The 18,235-nt window shown below is 43.7% G+C and overlaps 1 protein-coding gene across 2 annotated transcripts; it reads right to left on the bottom strand.

The window, feature by feature from the left end:
* Positions 1–218: 218 nt before the first annotated feature.
* On the bottom strand, positions 219–9,446 carry Pde6h (phosphodiesterase 6H). Of its 2 annotated transcripts, none has more exons than XM_034512077.2 (4): positions 9,323–9,446; positions 4,723–4,861; positions 2,848–2,888; positions 219–513 (listed from the first exon to the last, which is right to left on the bottom strand). In XM_034512077.2, the coding sequence occupies exons 1-4, from the start codon at positions 9,405–9,407 to the stop codon at positions 437–439; spliced, it is 342 nt and encodes a 113-aa protein (XP_034367968.2). In that variant the 5' UTR covers positions 9,408–9,446; the 3' UTR covers positions 219–436. The 2 variants fall into 2 exon arrangements, with proteins under 2 accessions (XP_034367968.2, XP_034367969.1); XM_034512078.2 differs by having other exon boundaries at positions 4,723–4,887; positions 9,323–9,404.
* Positions 9,447–18,235: the final 8,789 nt, after the last annotated feature.

The raw sequence follows: 18,235 nt of genomic DNA, 5'->3' as shown, positions 1-18,235 counted from the left end.
TGATTTGTTCTTTGTTAAGGGATGGTCTCACATCTAGCTAGCCTGAAACTCTCTCTGGGTAGGACCAAGCTGAATTATAACAATCCTCTTACCAGAGTCTTTCAAATATATCAATGCTATCTTATAATTCTGCTACTAACATAATGAGTACCCAGCCTACATTTAAACAGAATGTGGAGAAATGTGGATGACTTCAAAAGAGCAGATAGAAAAAGGTGTAAAGTTGAGAGAACCCCGACAAAAGTGACTTTTTATTCACCATTGAAGCTGAGCTAGCATGCAGGAAAGAACATAGTAACTCATGGGTCAGGACCATATATGTCAATGAAATTTCTTCCAAATACTGGATTTCACAACTCAGAAAGACCAGTTAGGTAAAAACAATGACACTCTCGAGCAGCAGTTGCTCTTGAGAGCCGCCAAGCCCCTGGACTCTTTATATAATCCCGAACTGAGCAAGCTCGTGCAGTTCCAGGTGGCTGAATGCTTCCCAGGGACAGATCACCGTAATATCTGCAAGAGACAGAAGAAAACCTCAGGCAACCACTCACCAGGAGGAGAAGCCTCTCCTGCAAAGACACCCTCTAAACGGTTACACTCCTCCATGCTCCATTCCTGGGGAGGTATGAGGAATGACCCCACAGGCAAGGAGGACGAGCAAGCATATAACTGTCACGCATGCACGCACGCACGCACATGCACACACACAGGAACACACAGCAATTTTATTCATGAATACTAATACTTGAAAGAAATCCAGATGCCCTTCTATAGACTACCCATAAAATAAAATGAGCTACTGTGGCTGGCAAGATGTCTCAGTGGTTAAGAGCACTGGCTTCTCTTTCAGAGAGCCTGGGTCCAATTCCCAGCACCCACATGGCGGCTCACACCCATCTGTAATTTCAGTTTCAGATTATCTGACCACTTATTTTGGCTTCCAGTGGCACCAGGTACACACATATATAAATGTAGGCAAATAAGCATGCACATAAAAGGGAAATAAAAAAATAAAAGAAATGTACAATTCAACCATAAGAAGACACTTAAATAAATATTTCTAAACGGAAAAAGGCAGGATAGGGAAGCATGGCAGTCTATTGTTTTAACTCAATAACATCTCAGAAAATGTGAATGTAAGACCCAGTAAAAAGTCTTGTGGTGTTGGGGGCAGGAAGGGGGAGGGGAATAGATGGGGAAGGAAGGCGTTATCAGGTGGAGGTGAGGGAATGTTTAGGATGATGAAACCAATCTATATGGCACAATAATGACAGTTGCACAACCTTACACGAACATTAAAACACTTAGAACCATATGGCACCAATGAGCCTTAAGCTATATGTGCTACGGACTTTTGTTAAGACACCAAGAATGATTGACAGGTAGCAGCTCATCACACTTGATGGATGTGCCAGACTCATGCATTGTGTTAATTATGGAGAACTGTGTAAAGGCAGGAGCGATGGTGACAGGAATTCTGTGGGCTTTCTGCTAAATTCTTCTAGAAATCTAAAAGCTCTTTAAAAAAAACTGTTAATATTTTTAAGCCATTGTCATTATCTACTGAAGGAAAATATTCTAGCTAACTAAAAAGATTGTATCAGATACAGTCAATGTATGCACCCCTGTTTCTGATATGTTCAAGTGTGCACCCCTGTCCCTGATGCTCTGTGTACCCTTGTTCCTGATGCTGTGTGCACCCCTGTCCCTGATGCTGTGTGCACCCCTGTTCCTGATGCTGTGTGCACCACTGTTCCTGATGCTGTGTGCACCCCTGTTCCTGGTGCTGTGTGCACCCCTGTTCCTGATGCTCTGTGCACCCCTGTTCCTGATGCTCTGTGCACCCCTGTTCCTGATGCTCTGTGCACCCCTGTTCCTGATGCTCTGTGCACCCCTGTTCCTGATGCTCTGTGCACCCCTGTTCCTGATGCTGTGTGCACCCCTGTTCCTGATGCTGTCTGCACCCCTGTTCCTGATGCTCTGTGCACCCCTGTTCCTGATGCTCTGTGTGTCCCATTCCTGGTGCTGTGTGCACCCCTGTTCCTGATGCTCTGTGCACCCCTGTTCCTGATGCTCTGTGTGTCCCATTCCTGGTGCTGTGTGCACCCCTGTTCCTGATGCTCTGTGCACCCCTGTTCCTGATGCTGTGTGCACCCCTGTTCCTGGTGCTGTGTGCACCCCTGTTCCTGATGCTCTGTGTGCCCCATTCCTGGTGCTGTGTGCACCCCTGTTCCTGGTGCTGTGTGCACCCCTGTTCCTGATGCTCTGTGCGCCCCTGTTCCTAGTGCTGTGTGCACCACTGTTCCTGGTGCTGTGTGCACCCCTGTTCCTGATGCTGTGTGCACCCCTGTTCCTGGTGCTGTGTGCACCACTGTTCCTGGTGCTGTGTGCACCCCTGTTCCTGGTGCCATGGGACATGAAAAAGAGGAAGTTGGTGGGTAGTGGGTCCTTGGGTAGAGTGGAAGAGCTCTGTAAACCCTGTCTTTTTTCCCAGTTCCTCAAGCTGTGGCTTCAAGCTGGCATCCAGTCTGCCTTAGATTCCTCTTCTGAAAAATGAAGTTGGACTGGGTCAACACTAAGCATCCGACACTTCAGAAGCCTACAGCCGGCTGCAACATGCGCTGAAGGTTGTTTAACAAACCAGCAGAAATCATTACCCCAGGCTTACTCTCGTTTCTTTTATCATTTTTGCACCTAGGTACACACAGACTCAAAATGTTAAATTAAATCGCCGCTGCCTTTCTGTCTTCAAAAGATCACATGCTGCGGGTGCTGTAACTTTAAACTGTCCCTTGAAGGTAGAAACTTCAAAGACAACTTGCTCAGTTAAAAAGTGTCATAGCTCACCTGTTCCCAGCCCCTCCATGCCTGGGATGTCATCTCCAAACCTGTGCGAAAAATAGATGAGCAGAACAGATATTAGCTGAGACCAGAGAAGAGGGGCCCAAAAACTCCTCCCGGGAAGGCGTCTTCACTCAAAGAAGAAGTCTTAAGTGTTTTATTTGAGAAATTTTGCCCACATTGAACTAGATCCAAGATGTCACTCTGGTGGGGGAGCTTATATCACAATAGAGTGGGTGTTCTTTCCCTCTAGAGACAGCATGAGACAAGAGGATGATGCCCTCGCACTGAATTATTGATTGTTCTGCATCTCCATTGTTCTGAGATTACAGGCATGTGCTCCCAACCCAGTTTATACATCGCTGAGAGCTGAGCAGAGGGGGCTGTCTTTAGACCAGGAAGGGAAGCACCCTACCAAACTAACCCCAGGTTTCATATAAAAATTTGTATTGTGGCGTGTGTGTGTGTGTGTGTGTATCTGTGTGTCTGTATCCAGGTGTGTAGTTGTCTGTGTATCTGCTTGTATATCCGTGTGTGTATCTGCATGTGTCTATGTATGTGTGTATGTGTGTCTGCTGGTGTCTCTCTCTCTGTGTGTCTGCATGTGTGTATGTGTGTTTGTGTGCATGTGTCTATCTGTCTGCTGTGTCTCTGTGTGTAGATCTGTGTGTGTGTGTGTCTGCATCTGTGTGTCTGTGGTATGTATGTATGTATATGTCTGTGTATGTCTGCGTCTGCTTGTGTCTAAGTATGTGTGCATGTGTGCCTGCTTGTGTCTGTGTCTGTGTGTGTGTGTGTGTGTGTGCATGTAAATATGTGTCTGCATCTGTGTATATGCTTGTGTATGTGGAGGTCAAACAACAACTTTGTGGTGTCAGGTCTCTGTTCCCACCTTTCTGTGGGTGAGCCCTAGAGTTTGAACTTTGAACACCTGGGTTGCCTAGTAAGTGCATTTACCCACAGACACATCCCACAAGCCATATATATGACTAAGCAGTAAGACATTGACATTAGTTAATTAGTCTACTACATTCCCAGCATCACATTAGGCACAGAGAACTAAAGAAAAACCAAACTTCCTCTGAGTGATCTTAGCCCCAGTGAAAAGATATAGATAAGTCAATGTAATGTAAACTAACACAGGTTATGATGGCTGGATGCATCATTATAGAAACATGAAAGTGATGATGTCATTTAAGCACAGTAAAAGAGAAGTTAGCATGTGGGGAATGTGCTGTAAATAGGATTTTTCCAAAGAACGACAGAGTAAAATGGAGAACTGAAGAAATAAGACATGAAGATTAAAAAAAGAAAAATCAAAAATAGAACCAAAACAAAATCCAGTGTTTTCTGGAAATGACTGACAGTTCAGAATTCCAGGTTAAAGCACAGGTTATGTCTGCATAAAAGAACAGAGAGTGGGCGGCTGTGCTGGCTCAGTGCTTAAGCACACTTGGTGCTGTTGGAGAGGACCTGAGTTCTGTTGCTATTATTCGAATTGAGCAGCTCACCATAGCCTGCAATTCCAGTCCCAGAGGATCCAAAGCGCCCTTCACTGGCTGCTTCTGCGTTCAAATGCATATACCTCTACACAGACATACCATACACACACATAATTAAAATAAGTCTTTAAAAAATATTTTTTGAAAGACCTGACAAGAAAAATTTGGGAGGTCAAGTTAAAGGCCATTGTGAAGTGCTCTATTTTCCTTTTAAAACTGGCCATTCTCCTCAGGGCTTACAAAGGAAGGGATTCCAGGGATACCATTAGGACTCAGTAAGGATGAGCTGGAGAGGAAGATGGAGGGCGTGGCTGACGGCTCTGAGTCTGTGTGATGGCGATCAGAAGAGACTGTCCTGCTCTTAACATCTCACACTTACCCTTTCACCCCTTTCTTGGGAGGCTTGCTCTTGAACTGACGAGTCTGCCTCTGCTTGAACTTGGGGGGCCCTTTGCGTGGGGTAGTAGGACCTTGGCCTGGTGCTGGAGGATTCAGGGAAGTACTGTCACTCATCTTGGCTGGAGAGTGGAAGGAAATGAAGACCCTCAAGTCAAAAAAACAGTTAGTTATCAGATATTCTGGAGCACTGTTGACTCAGAAGCTTGGTGCTTTGTGTTGACACAAGTGAGCCAGAGAAATTATTTTTAGAAAATATGCTAGAAATCAATGAAAGTACTCAATAGAGTGCAATGAAAACAGTCAACAGACCGAGCAGCGGTGGCGCACGACTTTAATCCCAGCACTTGGGAGGCAGAGGCAGGTGGATTTCTGAGTTCAAGGCCAGCCTGGTCTACAGAGTGAGTTCCAAGGACAGCCAGGGCTACACAGAGAAACCCTGTCTCAAAAAACCAAGAAAAGAAAAAAAAAAGTCAACTAAGAGATTTTGTCAATTAAAAGAAAAATTTTAAAAACTAGATATACAAAGGCCATAGATATACAAGGGTTGGTAGAGTGTTTGCCCAACACACACAAAGACCTGAGCTCAATTCCCAGCACTGAAAAGTCAGGCCTGATTGGATTGTGCATACACGAAACTGACGTACCGAGCTGATAAATGCAAAGGATCTGAAATCCAAGGTCATCCTTGGCTATATAGCCGATTTGAGGTCACTTTCAAATACATGAAACCTTGTCTCAAAAACATCTAGGTATATGCGCCCCCCCTCAAATAATCCAATAGTATTTAATTATAATATCATGTTTTCTCTCAAAGAATCTCAGGAAAAGGAGGGGAATTATCTGAATGCTATGCTTATAATATTTATAAATATTTGAAACTTTATATTCTCCCAGCTGCAGTCTAGCTACCTCCAAAAGATGTCTTCAACGTTTTCTCTCTTGTGCGAACCATGGACCTATCTAACATTGCGTACCCAGACTAGTTAGGCTGCAGACTTATACCTCACTTCACAAACATAAACCACAGCAGGAAAGTGTCCACAGACCTACATACGCTTCCATCTGCAAACATAAACCATAGGGGAAAATATTGACAAAGGTAAACGCAAAAAATTAAAACTTCAAGGCTAGTGAGAGAGCCCAGAGGTTAAGAGCACTTGCTATTCCTGCAGAGAACCAGGGTTCAGCTCCCAGCACCCTCGTGGAGGCTCACCACCATCTGTAACTCCCGGGGATTCTAACCTCCTCTTCCGTCTGCCAATAACAGCAGGCATGCACACACAGACACATGTGCAGGCAAAACACCCATGCACGAAAAGTAAAATATAAAATAAAGTTTTAACTGCTAAGTTTTAACCAAAGCGACCTGTTCCGTGATGTGACATAGTGTCCGGGAGCCCCGCTGCATAAGCTTAACCTTCCACGGACACTGCTGATGCTCTTAGCCTGTCCCTGGCCCCGTCCGGCTTTAACTCGCGGTATTTACTCCACGTGTCCCCACCTCACACTGATGCCCTCTGCCGTCATATATGTGGTTTCCACTTCGTGGTCTTTTCTTTGGACTCTCGGGATGCTCTGCCTTTGTTTCTTTTCTCTCTCAGGCTTCTGGTTCTCACACACCGGCCAGTCTGTGAACAGTGTGGGGGGCGGGGGAGGAGTACTCTTGCTTTTCCTTTTGTCCTTTATCCTACTGGGATGTCCTTCATGAGTCCCCCTTTACACCGTGGACACATTTCTACAATCTCACTACCTGCAATAGTAGTTGGCATTTAAATGAGTTTGCTCTGAGGACTGTGGATGGATAAATCAGTGTGGGGATTCAGAGAATCCCTGACGGTGAGTAATAACGTCTGACCTCATGACTTTTCCATCAGACCACGGAGGAAACAGTAGCTGCCTACACCTCACCTCGGTGGCTTTAGGGAGAACTCCTCTAATTACCGAATCTAATTCCTGTGCAGTGAACCTTCTTTGCACCTGTCAACAGGCAAGATTTGTGACTCCAAAGTGTGGTTGGGAAAACAGGAGGCAGTGGTGAGCAGCCAAGGGCAGCATTGCTCTCAGCATGTGCTACCGGTGCCAAAGCCACGGGGTGGGGGCTGGGGGGGGGGTGGAGGGGGGGCTGGAGAATCGCTCTCAGATCAAATTCTTGAACTCTCCAATTCTTTCAAAATAGTAATAAATCATGAATCCTCCCTCCCCAAGTCTGGAGAACCTACTAGAATTAAGATTACCAGATAAATAAGTAAGTAAAAAAAAAAAATAGTAAAAATATATTTAAATTTTTATTTTTTCAGAAATTCAAAATTACTTGAGCATCTTATATTTTATCTGGAAGCTATTGTATTGGAAACAGTTCAAAACATAAAAGACTAAGTTAACTTTCATTGGTCAAACTCCTGTCTAGACATAATAACAGGAGAAAGAGTGACTTCTTTAGGGGCAACTACTACACAGGTAGTTTTAAATTCCTTCTCCACAAAACTGACTATGTGTCCTTGAAAAACTTCGCACTCCTTTCTAGGCCCCTTTCCTTAAAATAAATCAAAGAAAATAAAAGGACCTAACTTAAGTATTGGATCTGACACAAAGTGTTGAAAACCAGGAAGTCTACACTAGACCCTTGAGAGGACAAGAAAACCACTCGAGCAGACTTACATTTGCAGCACGTGTCCCCCCACCTCCACCCCCTACCCCTGGAGTCCCCTCTTTCCCAGCTGAGTGCTGGGAAGTCCTCATTCTGCACTGCAGTGAAGACTGTCGTCAGCCCTCATTGGTGGCTCCTTCAAATTCCCCAACTATTAACTTATATGGTCTCAAAATTCTGCTTCAAGATGCTTTCATTGAGCCCCTTTGACTTCTCACAGCTTGCCCCAGGAATTAAAAACCTTAATGCTTGCAACTCCTCAGCACCCTTCCTCTTTCGGTAGAAAGTCCCTTTACATGTTTATGTAGTCTTGAAGGTGCACCTCTCACCTCTACGCTTGGACAGGAGGACTCAAGTCTAGCTTTAGGTTTAATGTGTTATGTAAATAGGACTCAGGGCTAGAAAGATGGCTTAATGCTTAAGAGCATGGACTGCTCTTCCAGAGGATACAGAGCAAAACCCACATCAGATGGCTCAGAGCCACCTGTACCACCACATGCTGAGATATCCAATACCTCTGGCCTGAAGTATCCATGGCCTCCAGCCTCCATGGACACATGCACACACTTGCATGTACACACACACACACACACTCTCTCTCTCTCTCTCTCTCTCTAAAATAATAAAAAGTAAAATCGAGGACTCCTCACAGACTTCCACAGTACTCATCAGGTTGACCCTTGGTGTTTGCTCTGTGAAACTGCAATGTAGAGTAGCAGAGAAACCCAATTGATCCTTATGGAGTTTTGGTAACAGATTTACTCTCTAGGTCTCTGTAAAGGCTTTGGGGAAATCGGGACAAATATGACCCCTTCTTTCCTTGGAAGAGAGTCTCATTGGTTGTAGACATCACCAAAGACTAAGCTCCCCTGGCTGGGATTGCTGGAATATGTGTGTGTCACTCCAGTCCTGAAGTCGAATGTGCCTGAATATCAGATTTGGCTTGAGTTCACAATTAAATCCCTCCAAGTGTCAAGGAATCCATTCCTGTGTGAGAACCTATTCTCCTGTTTGATTTTTAATGCAACATTCATCCTTCCTGCTTCAGAGATTACGAAACTCTTCTGCAGAAAGAAGTGGTGTGCCAAGGCACAGTGTGTTGGGTACCCAATGCAGCAATGTTCAGTTGTGTGGAATTACATAGATCAATCCTTCATTAAAAATACACCCCCCCCCCCCACAAAGAAAGCAAAGCTGTTGTGGAGAGATTGACACAGGCTCTCTGATGCTGCTTCATGACCCAAGACCTCCAGAACTCCTCAGCAAAGATATAAAGATAGACAAAGCATGGTTAGTAAACTGGAAAAAAAAAAAAAAAACAGACAGAAGCACTACCCTTTCTTCCACTGATAAGTCAGGTTCATGGATGTTACCCAGAGTTTCTCTGAGACAGAGAACCAAGTTAAAGATCCAAACAAGAGCCAAACCGAAGCCACTAAAAGACAATCCAGCATGTACCTTGCTTCAGAATAGAGCAAACAAACATCTTAACCTCAGAGGGAGAAGGCAACGTCACCCACACTGCCCTGTGGTCACCCCCATGCTTGCTTTCTCCCCACGGTCACACTGTCCCATCAGCCTCAAAATCATCCTGGGAGTAAAGAACTATTTGTGCTGTGGTTGTGTAATGCCTCAGATCCATCCTTTTCCAGAAAACTGTTTGCCAGGAAGCCACAAACAGGGAGGGTCCTTCTCGGTTCCTTGTGAACGAATTCAGTAATCAAGGTTTGCAGTGAACTGGTAATAACCTCGATTCACGCACCAGTTTGTCACATGACATTATGAAGAGGTTTGAGTATGTTCTGTCCTGTGTTCAACCCCTACACTCAGGTCAGAGCCACAAACCCCCCCAAAAACATTCTTATATGTTATTTTCCCCAGCCAGATCAACCCTCCAACACATTTAGCTAGTTATTATTGTGTTCAGACTTACCAAGGGTTAAAAACTCACGGAGCCGAATGTGTCCCTGTAAGTTCTCTAGCCGCCCTTTCCACAGTTGACACAGAGATCTTTGCATCCTGATATATATCCCTGCTGACACTTAAGCCCAGCGTCATGGGCTTAGGGCACCAAACCAGATACAAGGAAGGTGGGGGGAGCTGGGGGGTTCAACTGAGACTGACTTAGGGGTTTGCTGATAAGAATGCTCTTACCAAGTGATGGGGCCATCATATTGCAGTGAAGAGACATTAAATTCACAGACGCACAAAATGTTGGTAACCCAGGGCAGATGCTCAGGTTTTGAGTCAATATTTTTGTTTCCCCATTACCATTTTTTATTTACTAAATCTATTCTTCCTCTTTCTTACACACACACACACACACACACACACACACACACACACACACACGATTCTTATAAGACTACATGACTAGGGAAAGCCAACTCTTATGTCCTCTACCACTGTAAAGATTCTGATCACAGAAACGGTAAAATGGAAGAGTACAGAATATCTCTGATTATTGGCATTGTCTAAAGGTTAGTCATTGAAGCTCAGTGACATTTATTTGATAGACAATTAGGCCAAGAGATTGCCAGGACCTTAGAATAGGTGACGATTGAAAACCAATCACTAGATCATATATTTTCATGATTTGTGAGCTACCATCTAATTACTACAACTCTTGGCTCAGTCCTCACATGGTATTTAGCTACTCGTATTAATGTGTGTGTTGCCTTACATAAATTTTATGTAGCCCTTAGCTCTCAGGCCATTCAACCTTCTTGATAATCTTATCATAGAGAAAGTCGGTGACACATTTAAAACTGCTTATAAGGTTGGTAGTGGAGTCTGGAGCAAGGCGGACACTTGTAATACCCTGAATATTCAATGGTCTCTTAACTATGTCCTAGCAATACAGATAAGGAAGGAAATGCATATTTTCTCTTCACGTCTACCCTTTGCCTTAGAACTAAAGTGCACCTTACTCAGATTTTTACTTGCTAGAGAACTGCACTCCTCAAGGTGATAAAGAGAGAATGCCATTTGTCCTCCCAAGGCAAAGAAAGATTCTTAACCCACAGCCCCAAGCAGATTACACGAGGAGCTAAGTAGCTTAAGAGATGTTTGTATGCTCTCCCATGCTCTTTACCACCATTAGAGCCTTTCTGAGAGCAACTGTTTTTTATGTAGAACAGGCAGAGTGTTTAGTCCTGGGCTGGGTTTCTCCTCTCTTCTCCGTGACTCCACGACCACTCCCATCTCCAAGAGCCTGACGTTTAGATGATTACTTGATTTCTTTCGAGTCCTGAAATGAATTCACAAAGGCAGTGTGGAGAGCTGTAAGGTGAGTAGGTGTTTCAGAGCAGCACCCTGGAGAGATGAGTAAGCAGGTAAAAATGCTTGCTGTCCATGCATGAGGGCCGGGTGCAAATATCCAAAGTCGCTAAGAAGCTGGGCGTGGCCGAGTATGTGTCTGTATCCACAGGACTGCTGGGGGCAGACAGGATGCTTACTTGGATTTCATGACCACCAGCCAACTCCAGGCTCAGTGAGAGACTCCGACTCAAGGAAATAAAGCAGAGAGTGATAGAGCCAGGTACTTGATATCCTCCTCTGGTCTCTATGTCCATAGGTGTGCATGCTCACACAAACACACATGTGCTAACACACACACACACACCCTAGACTCCTGATAGGGTGAGCTTCAGTCCCTGATGCAGACTTACTGAATCCACGTGCACTATATCAAGGTCTACACTGACCTGTTTGCACGTACATACTTGAGAAGTGCTGTCCCAGGCCTGCACTCAGGCTTGGATGTAGCGCTTGGTGCTCTGTGTGATGACCGTCACCTTTCAAAGCTGTCATCTTCTAATCTGTAAAAGAAATAATTGACAGTAGCAGGGTTGTTCATCCAACACTCTTAAGACAGTCCACGGTCATGGGAGAGGATATAAGCTAATACTTTTTTCTGCCTTTAATGCTGTTGTGAACGTCTCACTTTTCAGTGGTGGATAAGTGTATCTAATAGTGAAAGCATAAACTCCGACGCGAAGTTCCAGAGCTTCAGATGGCTGTTCTAACCCAGAAAGGCTGTTCTAACTCAAAATGGCTGTTCTAACTCAGAATGGCTGCTCTAACTGGAAAGAAGCCTGTTGAAAAGTGTGCACTTTGGGTCTGGTTTAATTTTGGTGCATGAATTTTTTTTTCTTGATAAACCAAATAAGGTTTGAATTTAAAAAATAAAAGCAGAATCTAGAGAGATGGCTCAGCGGTTAAGAGCACTTGACTGCTCTCCCAGAGGACCTGAGTTCAATTCCCAGCCAACCTCATGGTGGCTCTTAGCCATCTGTAATGGGATCTGATGCCCTCTTCTGGTGTGTCTGTGTACTCATATAAATAAAATAAAAAATTATAAAAATAAATAATTTCATTAATAAAACATAAGTAAATACACTAATAAAACATAAATAAATACATTAATAACACATACGAATAAACAAAAATTATTTGAGTGCCGGCAGACCAGTGACAAGCCTTGGGACCCCAGGAACAATATGGCTATAAAGCTCCTGTATTTTCTTTTTGCTTTGTGGATCCTGACCTGTGTTTGAGAAAGTGCAGCAAAGACTCCAAAAGCAGTGAACACATCTCTCTGAAAGCCCATCTCTCTAGACAAATGAGCAGGACAGGCGCAGTTCAGCATTACAGAAAATATTTAGATACAATCTCTACTGCCACCAAACATCGTGACAAATGAGACTTAAGGAAGATGGAGAAGAGAAACCACATTTCGGCCCTGGCTCAGCTCCTTTCCCACTGAGCCAATCCTAATGTGCCTTCCTCTTCCCTTTACCTGAATGGTGTAAGTAATGCTTAAGTGAAAATTTGATTTTACTTTCTTACCTCCAGTAAGCAATATTAAAGCATCTAAAGAAAGAAATTTAAAAATCTGATGCATATTTTACACACACAAAAATGTATTTAATGTGTAAGTCGAGCCACACAGAAGCTGCAGAAAGGAGTCCATGTGAAGAAAGCTGGGAAATTCATGAAGACAGTTTACCACAAACTCAGAGAGTTGTGAGACTAAAGGATGCAGCATTGTCAGCATCTGTGAAGGAAAGAGACCAAAGAACGGGATAGGAAGGGGAGTGAAGGGCTGGGTGACAATTTCACAAACTGGGTAAAAGACTGGAGTCAAGAGCCTCACAAACCCCAGTGGGTTAAACGCAAAGAAACCTATGACAAAGTAAATTATAACCAGATTCCAGAAGCATTAAGAGGATGTGTTCCAAAACTAAAAAATAGAAGAAGCAAAACACCTTCCCATTAGAGAGCAAACACCACGAATAACAGTGGGGTTCTCGTTGGAAATCTGAAGGTCCCAGACTTCTCAGATTTTTAAAGAGAAGACTAGCAATCTTAAATTCCATATGGAGTCAATGTATCCTTCTGACCTAACAGGATATAAAGACAAAGGAGAATTAAGAATGTGTGTAACCAAAAAATTAAAAAAAAAAAAAAAAAAAAAAAGAGTGTATGTTGGGTTCTGAGAATCATCTCACAAACCACTCAGACAATGATCTCAGTCCAACAGGGCTGGTTTATTGAATACACAACCCAAGACTAATGGATCAGGAAAGCAGTGCAGATTCAGGAGCTGAACTCCTAGCCAGAATTCTACAGAAATCCACAAACACCTGTGCCAAATTATTCTACCCATTATGACTTAAGGATAGATTTCCTTAGGAATGTGTCTCTATTGTAGTTACCCTGTTCTCATTGGTTGGAGTATTCAACTGTGGCAGGGACTTGCCTTGCCTAACATTCATGTCTTAACTTGTCAATCAGGATGTCAGTTACCCATGTACATGTCTCTTTCTTCCATGTAGAATGTTAATTGATAACGTGAAAACTTTATCAGACTCAGAATGGAAGTCTTATTCCAAATGGCTTCTTACACTGGTGTAGGCATCTCTTATGTTAGGGTCTATTCCAGGGGCAGTTCATCATGCACAGGTGTAGGAAGTACTGCTAGGTGGTTGGTTGGGGTCCAAGCTCATTGTGGCAAAGCAGTTCTAACTGACTTCTATTGTGATTGGTTTCCAAGGACACCGAAGCCCAGAACATAATAATGTATCCAATCAACCCCAGGTATGAGAAAGTTTCCTAGTAACATTAGTAACAACTCAAAATGCCTGGCTCGGCAAGCACCCCTTTCCCAGGTCTTACTCAAAAAATGACTGAAGTCACTCATCAAAATGAAAAGGAAATGAGACAAGAAGTAGTTTAGGAACACCAGGAAAGAAAGGATCAACAACGCGATAGGGAACTGTGGAAGGTAAAGAGGCCAGCCTCCTTCAGCAGTGCCGGGTGGAGATAAAAATCATTGCTAGGATGCTGAGATGGTCTAGGGAGCTGTTTACTCTCAAGTATATAAGAAATGCACCCATTGTTTTCTGAGCAAGGCGCTGCTCCTTCTGTCTCCTTATGAGCCTGTGTCTACTGAGTCTCAGCTTGTTGGAGAAGGCTGATGTAACTTTAATTTTTTTTTAAATCCTATTTTTAATGATGTTTTTAAAAATGCTTTAACCTTCCTCATAGCCTACCACCCACCAGAGGGAGTGGAAAAGGGTATGGGGGAAGTGGACTGTTTAGAAATGTGCTTCGGAGCAACTCCTGTCTGTGTTGTCACAGATACGCCAGAAGTTCAGTTCAGTAGGGCCGTGTTAGCAACAGCAGTGACACAACCTAACAGAGACAGCCAGGCCTCAACCTCAGCTCGAGTCAGCAGGAGGGGCCAACAGGAACACCAGAAGTTCTTGACTGTGCCTCTCTCGGAGAAGCAGAGAGCAGTGAAGACCGGAGATCCACAAGCGTTGCACAATGAGCTGCACCAGCACGCCAAGCTCTCTCCGTTACTCTGTGGAGTCTTATTTATACCCTCCAAACATCACGTGTCTATCACATGCCTTGCCTCAGCACAGTCAGCCTGAGTCCTCGGAAGCGGGAACAAACCGCAGCACACCACCAGATGTTTTTGGTGCGTTTCTCTCTACGGTGCCCTGACAAACGGAGCTCAACTATGTGACATAAGGTAGACCAATACATGTGTGTTGTTAGCAAAGAATCCTTCATCATGTGTCCTTTCACCTGCTTGCTTTAGCAGAACCCCCTCCCTCCTGTGTCTGCTTCAGCGAAACATTCCTTCACGAGTCTGCCTTAGTCTTTCACCTGTGTCCACTTTACCAAAACATTCCTTCACGTGTCTGCCCAGCAAATCACCATCTAACGGACTTTCCAAAGAACCCTCAAGTTTCTGCTTCAAGCTGGAAACTTTTGGCCCACTGGCAGCCCAAAGTGTTACCTCTGTTGCATGGACTTATTCTACCAATCACATCATTGGTCGTTGGCTATTGTCGTTTTAGAAGTCTTCTGGTGATGTTATGTGAGTTCTATCAACCCAGTACTGAGGTCAGGACTCTAAGCAAGGTGACCAATCAGTATAGTATTCCTCTAAGACAGAATGGGCAACCCTATTTGGATAGGCAACCGTCTACAATTTTCTACCAAGAAGTAAAACTGGCAGGAATCTCAAAACACAAAAAAGGAAGAAAAAGAGAAGTGTGTGAGAATAGGGAGACTATTGATGGTTACAATGATATATGTGATTCACATTGCATTAAAATATCTATACTCTCTGGTTTCATTGGTAATATTCTAGCAAGTCAGAGAGACAGCCCTAGAGAATAAACCAGTACTACAGAGGAAAAACAAGAGGAATATTTTGAGGGATAAGTACCTGATTTATAACTGATATACATACCAAGAAAAGGACATAACAAAGAAAAAAATTGTATTTTTGTTTCTTTACAATTAAATGTAGTAAGCCAGAGTTTTAATCTATGTGCTATGCAATTATAATCTTTACAACTTTTGATCCTTTCTGACAGAAGGAGGATTGTTGATTCAGTGTGGGGAGTCATTACAGGCCAGGTAGCAAGTAATTAAAAGATTAACTGCTCTGTAAGACGCTTAACTTCAGTGTTAATCTCTAAGCTCTGTTAGGTGTTTCTGAAAATATCTATAAAAACACGGGTTCAATTCACATTTCCTCCCCATTTGGAGTGCCCTAGACAGGGTTCCCCATTTTTATAAATGCACATGGAATCCTATGGGAGCACCCTAAACACAAAAGAGAAGCTCACAGCCTGGGTCCCTCTTTCCATAGTGTCCCACATTTTGATTAACCAGAATAGAATTTTGCACCTTGGAAATGGGAAACCTGTTGCTTTAAATGTGATACCCTCTTCTAGAAAGGAGAGGGAAGAGAGTACATCAGAAGTCCTTCCATGAGGCCTGATTTCCTAAAGCATCAAAATCAGAATAAATGACAAAAAACCCTGAAAGATACAAACCAGTATCTTGAATGGATCTGTAGACAAAAATGCTTAACACATCAAATATAGCAGAGCATGTAAAGCATAGTACATGGATGTGTGGACATCTAGCCTAGGCTCCGCCCCACAGTTACCTGGCAACAGCCAGGTGTGCCTGACTCACTATAAAAGAGACTGCTTGCCCCTCCTCTCTCTCTTGCCCTTTTGTTCTTGTTCTCTCCTCTTGCTCCTGCTCCCCCCCTCCCCATTCCCCTCCCCCCTCTCTCCACATGCTCGTGGCTGGCCTCTACTTTTCTACTCCAACCACTTTCCTCTCTCTGCCTTTCTTTCACCTCCCCTCCCTATGCTCTGAATAAACTCTATTCTATACTATACTGTCCTGTGGCTGGTACCTCAGGGGGAAGGGATGCCTCAGCATTGGCCCCCACAAAGGCACCCCTTTCCCCCACACCTTGCCTTGCATCCACTACACATATTCCTGGCTTTGTCTTTTTTACAAAACACAACACGATGTACAAGGAGATTGATGGAAATCAATGAATGTAATTCATCCTATTAACAGACCAAAGAAGAAAACTGTTATGATCTATCCATTGATAATGTAAACACTTTGGGGGCAGATAACAAAAGACGAAGTGTGTGTGGGAAAAAAAAAAAAAAAAAACATAAGAATCCGTATTCGTTGTTTATCAGGAGGCCCTAAGGATCCCAAAATAAGAGTGTCTCTTGTCATTTCTCTTGGTCACCCACCAGAACTTTACAGTAAGACCCTACAGCTGAAGACGTCATGTGCCTTGATTGTAAGATTTAAGGAAATCAAACCAGAACTGAGCTGGCAAAGTTCTTGTAAAGGGCACTGTGGTCTTACCCAGATGTGAACCCTACAGCTTCCAGTGTCAAACCAAGAGACAAGGTGTAGCAGAATTGCAGCAGAACCAATGTACCTGGCATGAATTTTAAGTCATTGCACCTAGGCTTTGAAGAAGCCTTTTGTCACTAACTGTCATCTGAGATTTTATGGGGTTGTTCTTTTGAGGGATTCTGGAAGCCTCTGAATAACTTAGAGACATGCGTGACCAACCAGGAAGTCTCCTATGGCTGACAATTGCTTAAGGAGATGATTCTTTCAAGACAACCCCTAGATCAGATAAGAGGTTTTGGTATGCAGAAACTGACTTGCTAAAGATGCCTTTTGTGAAACAATAAAGAGCCTCTGCAAAATGGGGTTGGCATTCAGTCTTTGAGAGGTTGAACACCCATCACTGCCACCACCACAACCAATCCACCACCAATCCTCTCACAGAACACCCCACTGCCAGGTTTCCCACTGATTTAATAGTGGCACAACTGTTATGGAAATGAGTAACAGTTTTCTAATTGAATTTCAGGCCCATGAATTCCAGGAATTCATACTTGGTACTGTTATCCCAATTTAAAAAGCTCTTGGCTGGAGTGTCATAGGCCCTAGGGGGAATTTACTACTGTTCTATGGAATAGAAATGGCATCAAACTGCCTTCTAGACACTTAGGAGTGTGTTAGGCAAACACTACTCTCAGCCTTAATGAGAGGAATTTCTCTTTCCAATAAACAGCAGTGAATACAGGGACTCCTGTCTGCTCAGTTCTAAAAACAAGGGACAATTGAATATTCTGCCCTAAACAGGACATGTATACCACTGGTGTCAATTCATTCCAGTCTCCTTAATGGACTGTCGTGGAGGGTTTAAGAGCTGGATCATAGGGAAATAGGCTGTGAAACATGATCTTCTGGGGATGAAAGTAGCTGAGGTTGCCTGAACTGGCCCAGCACAAGACTGGCACTGTCAATAGCCAGTTATTCACGAGAGAGGGGCTCGTGGGGACGAGAGGGGCTCCTGGGGCTCTGCCCTTTACTACTAAGGTATTGGATACTCATGAATTTGGGGGGCGGGGTCAAGGGAGTCACTATCTTCAGATGTGTACGAACTGGTGAGCATCAGGCTCCATGGGACAGTTCCATGTCTCTGGTTACCCAGATATCTCGAATTAAATTCAATGGGTTACAAAACCAAACAAGGGATATTAATGTCAGAAAGATGTGTTTAGGGAGGAGGAAGTGGGGAGGTGGGAAGAGAGGGTGTGGGGAAGAGTGCTCTGAATGCATCATGGACATGCGGGAAAGAGTCCAGAAACAGATCAATATAGTAAAAAGTATTTGGCAAAAATCCCAATGATTTCTGTGATTAAAAAGCAAACCAAAGTACGCAAGCAAAGCAGCAGCAAAAACTCTCAGCAAAGTCAGAGGAGTATTCCGAAACGGTACTGCAGGTCAAAGAAACACTAGCGAAAGAATCCAGACATACAAACTCTCTCACACAAATGGACAGAATTACTTTTTGACCACAGTACAAAGGCAAGTCAATGGAGGAGGGCATCCCCTCAAAGACATCGTGTCAGAGGATCCACACCATGCTTACAGAGACACATAAAAAGCACTACTAAAAAGATTTTAGCCTAAG

This window comes from Arvicanthis niloticus, chromosome 9 (assembly GCF_011762505.2).
Source record: "Arvicanthis niloticus isolate mArvNil1 chromosome 9, mArvNil1.pat.X, whole genome shotgun sequence".
In the NCBI taxonomy this organism is placed as follows: domain Eukaryota; kingdom Metazoa; phylum Chordata; class Mammalia; order Rodentia; family Muridae; genus Arvicanthis; species Arvicanthis niloticus.
The sequence above is the reverse complement of the archived record's forward strand: the minus strand, read 5'-3'. Positions and strand labels throughout refer to the sequence as shown.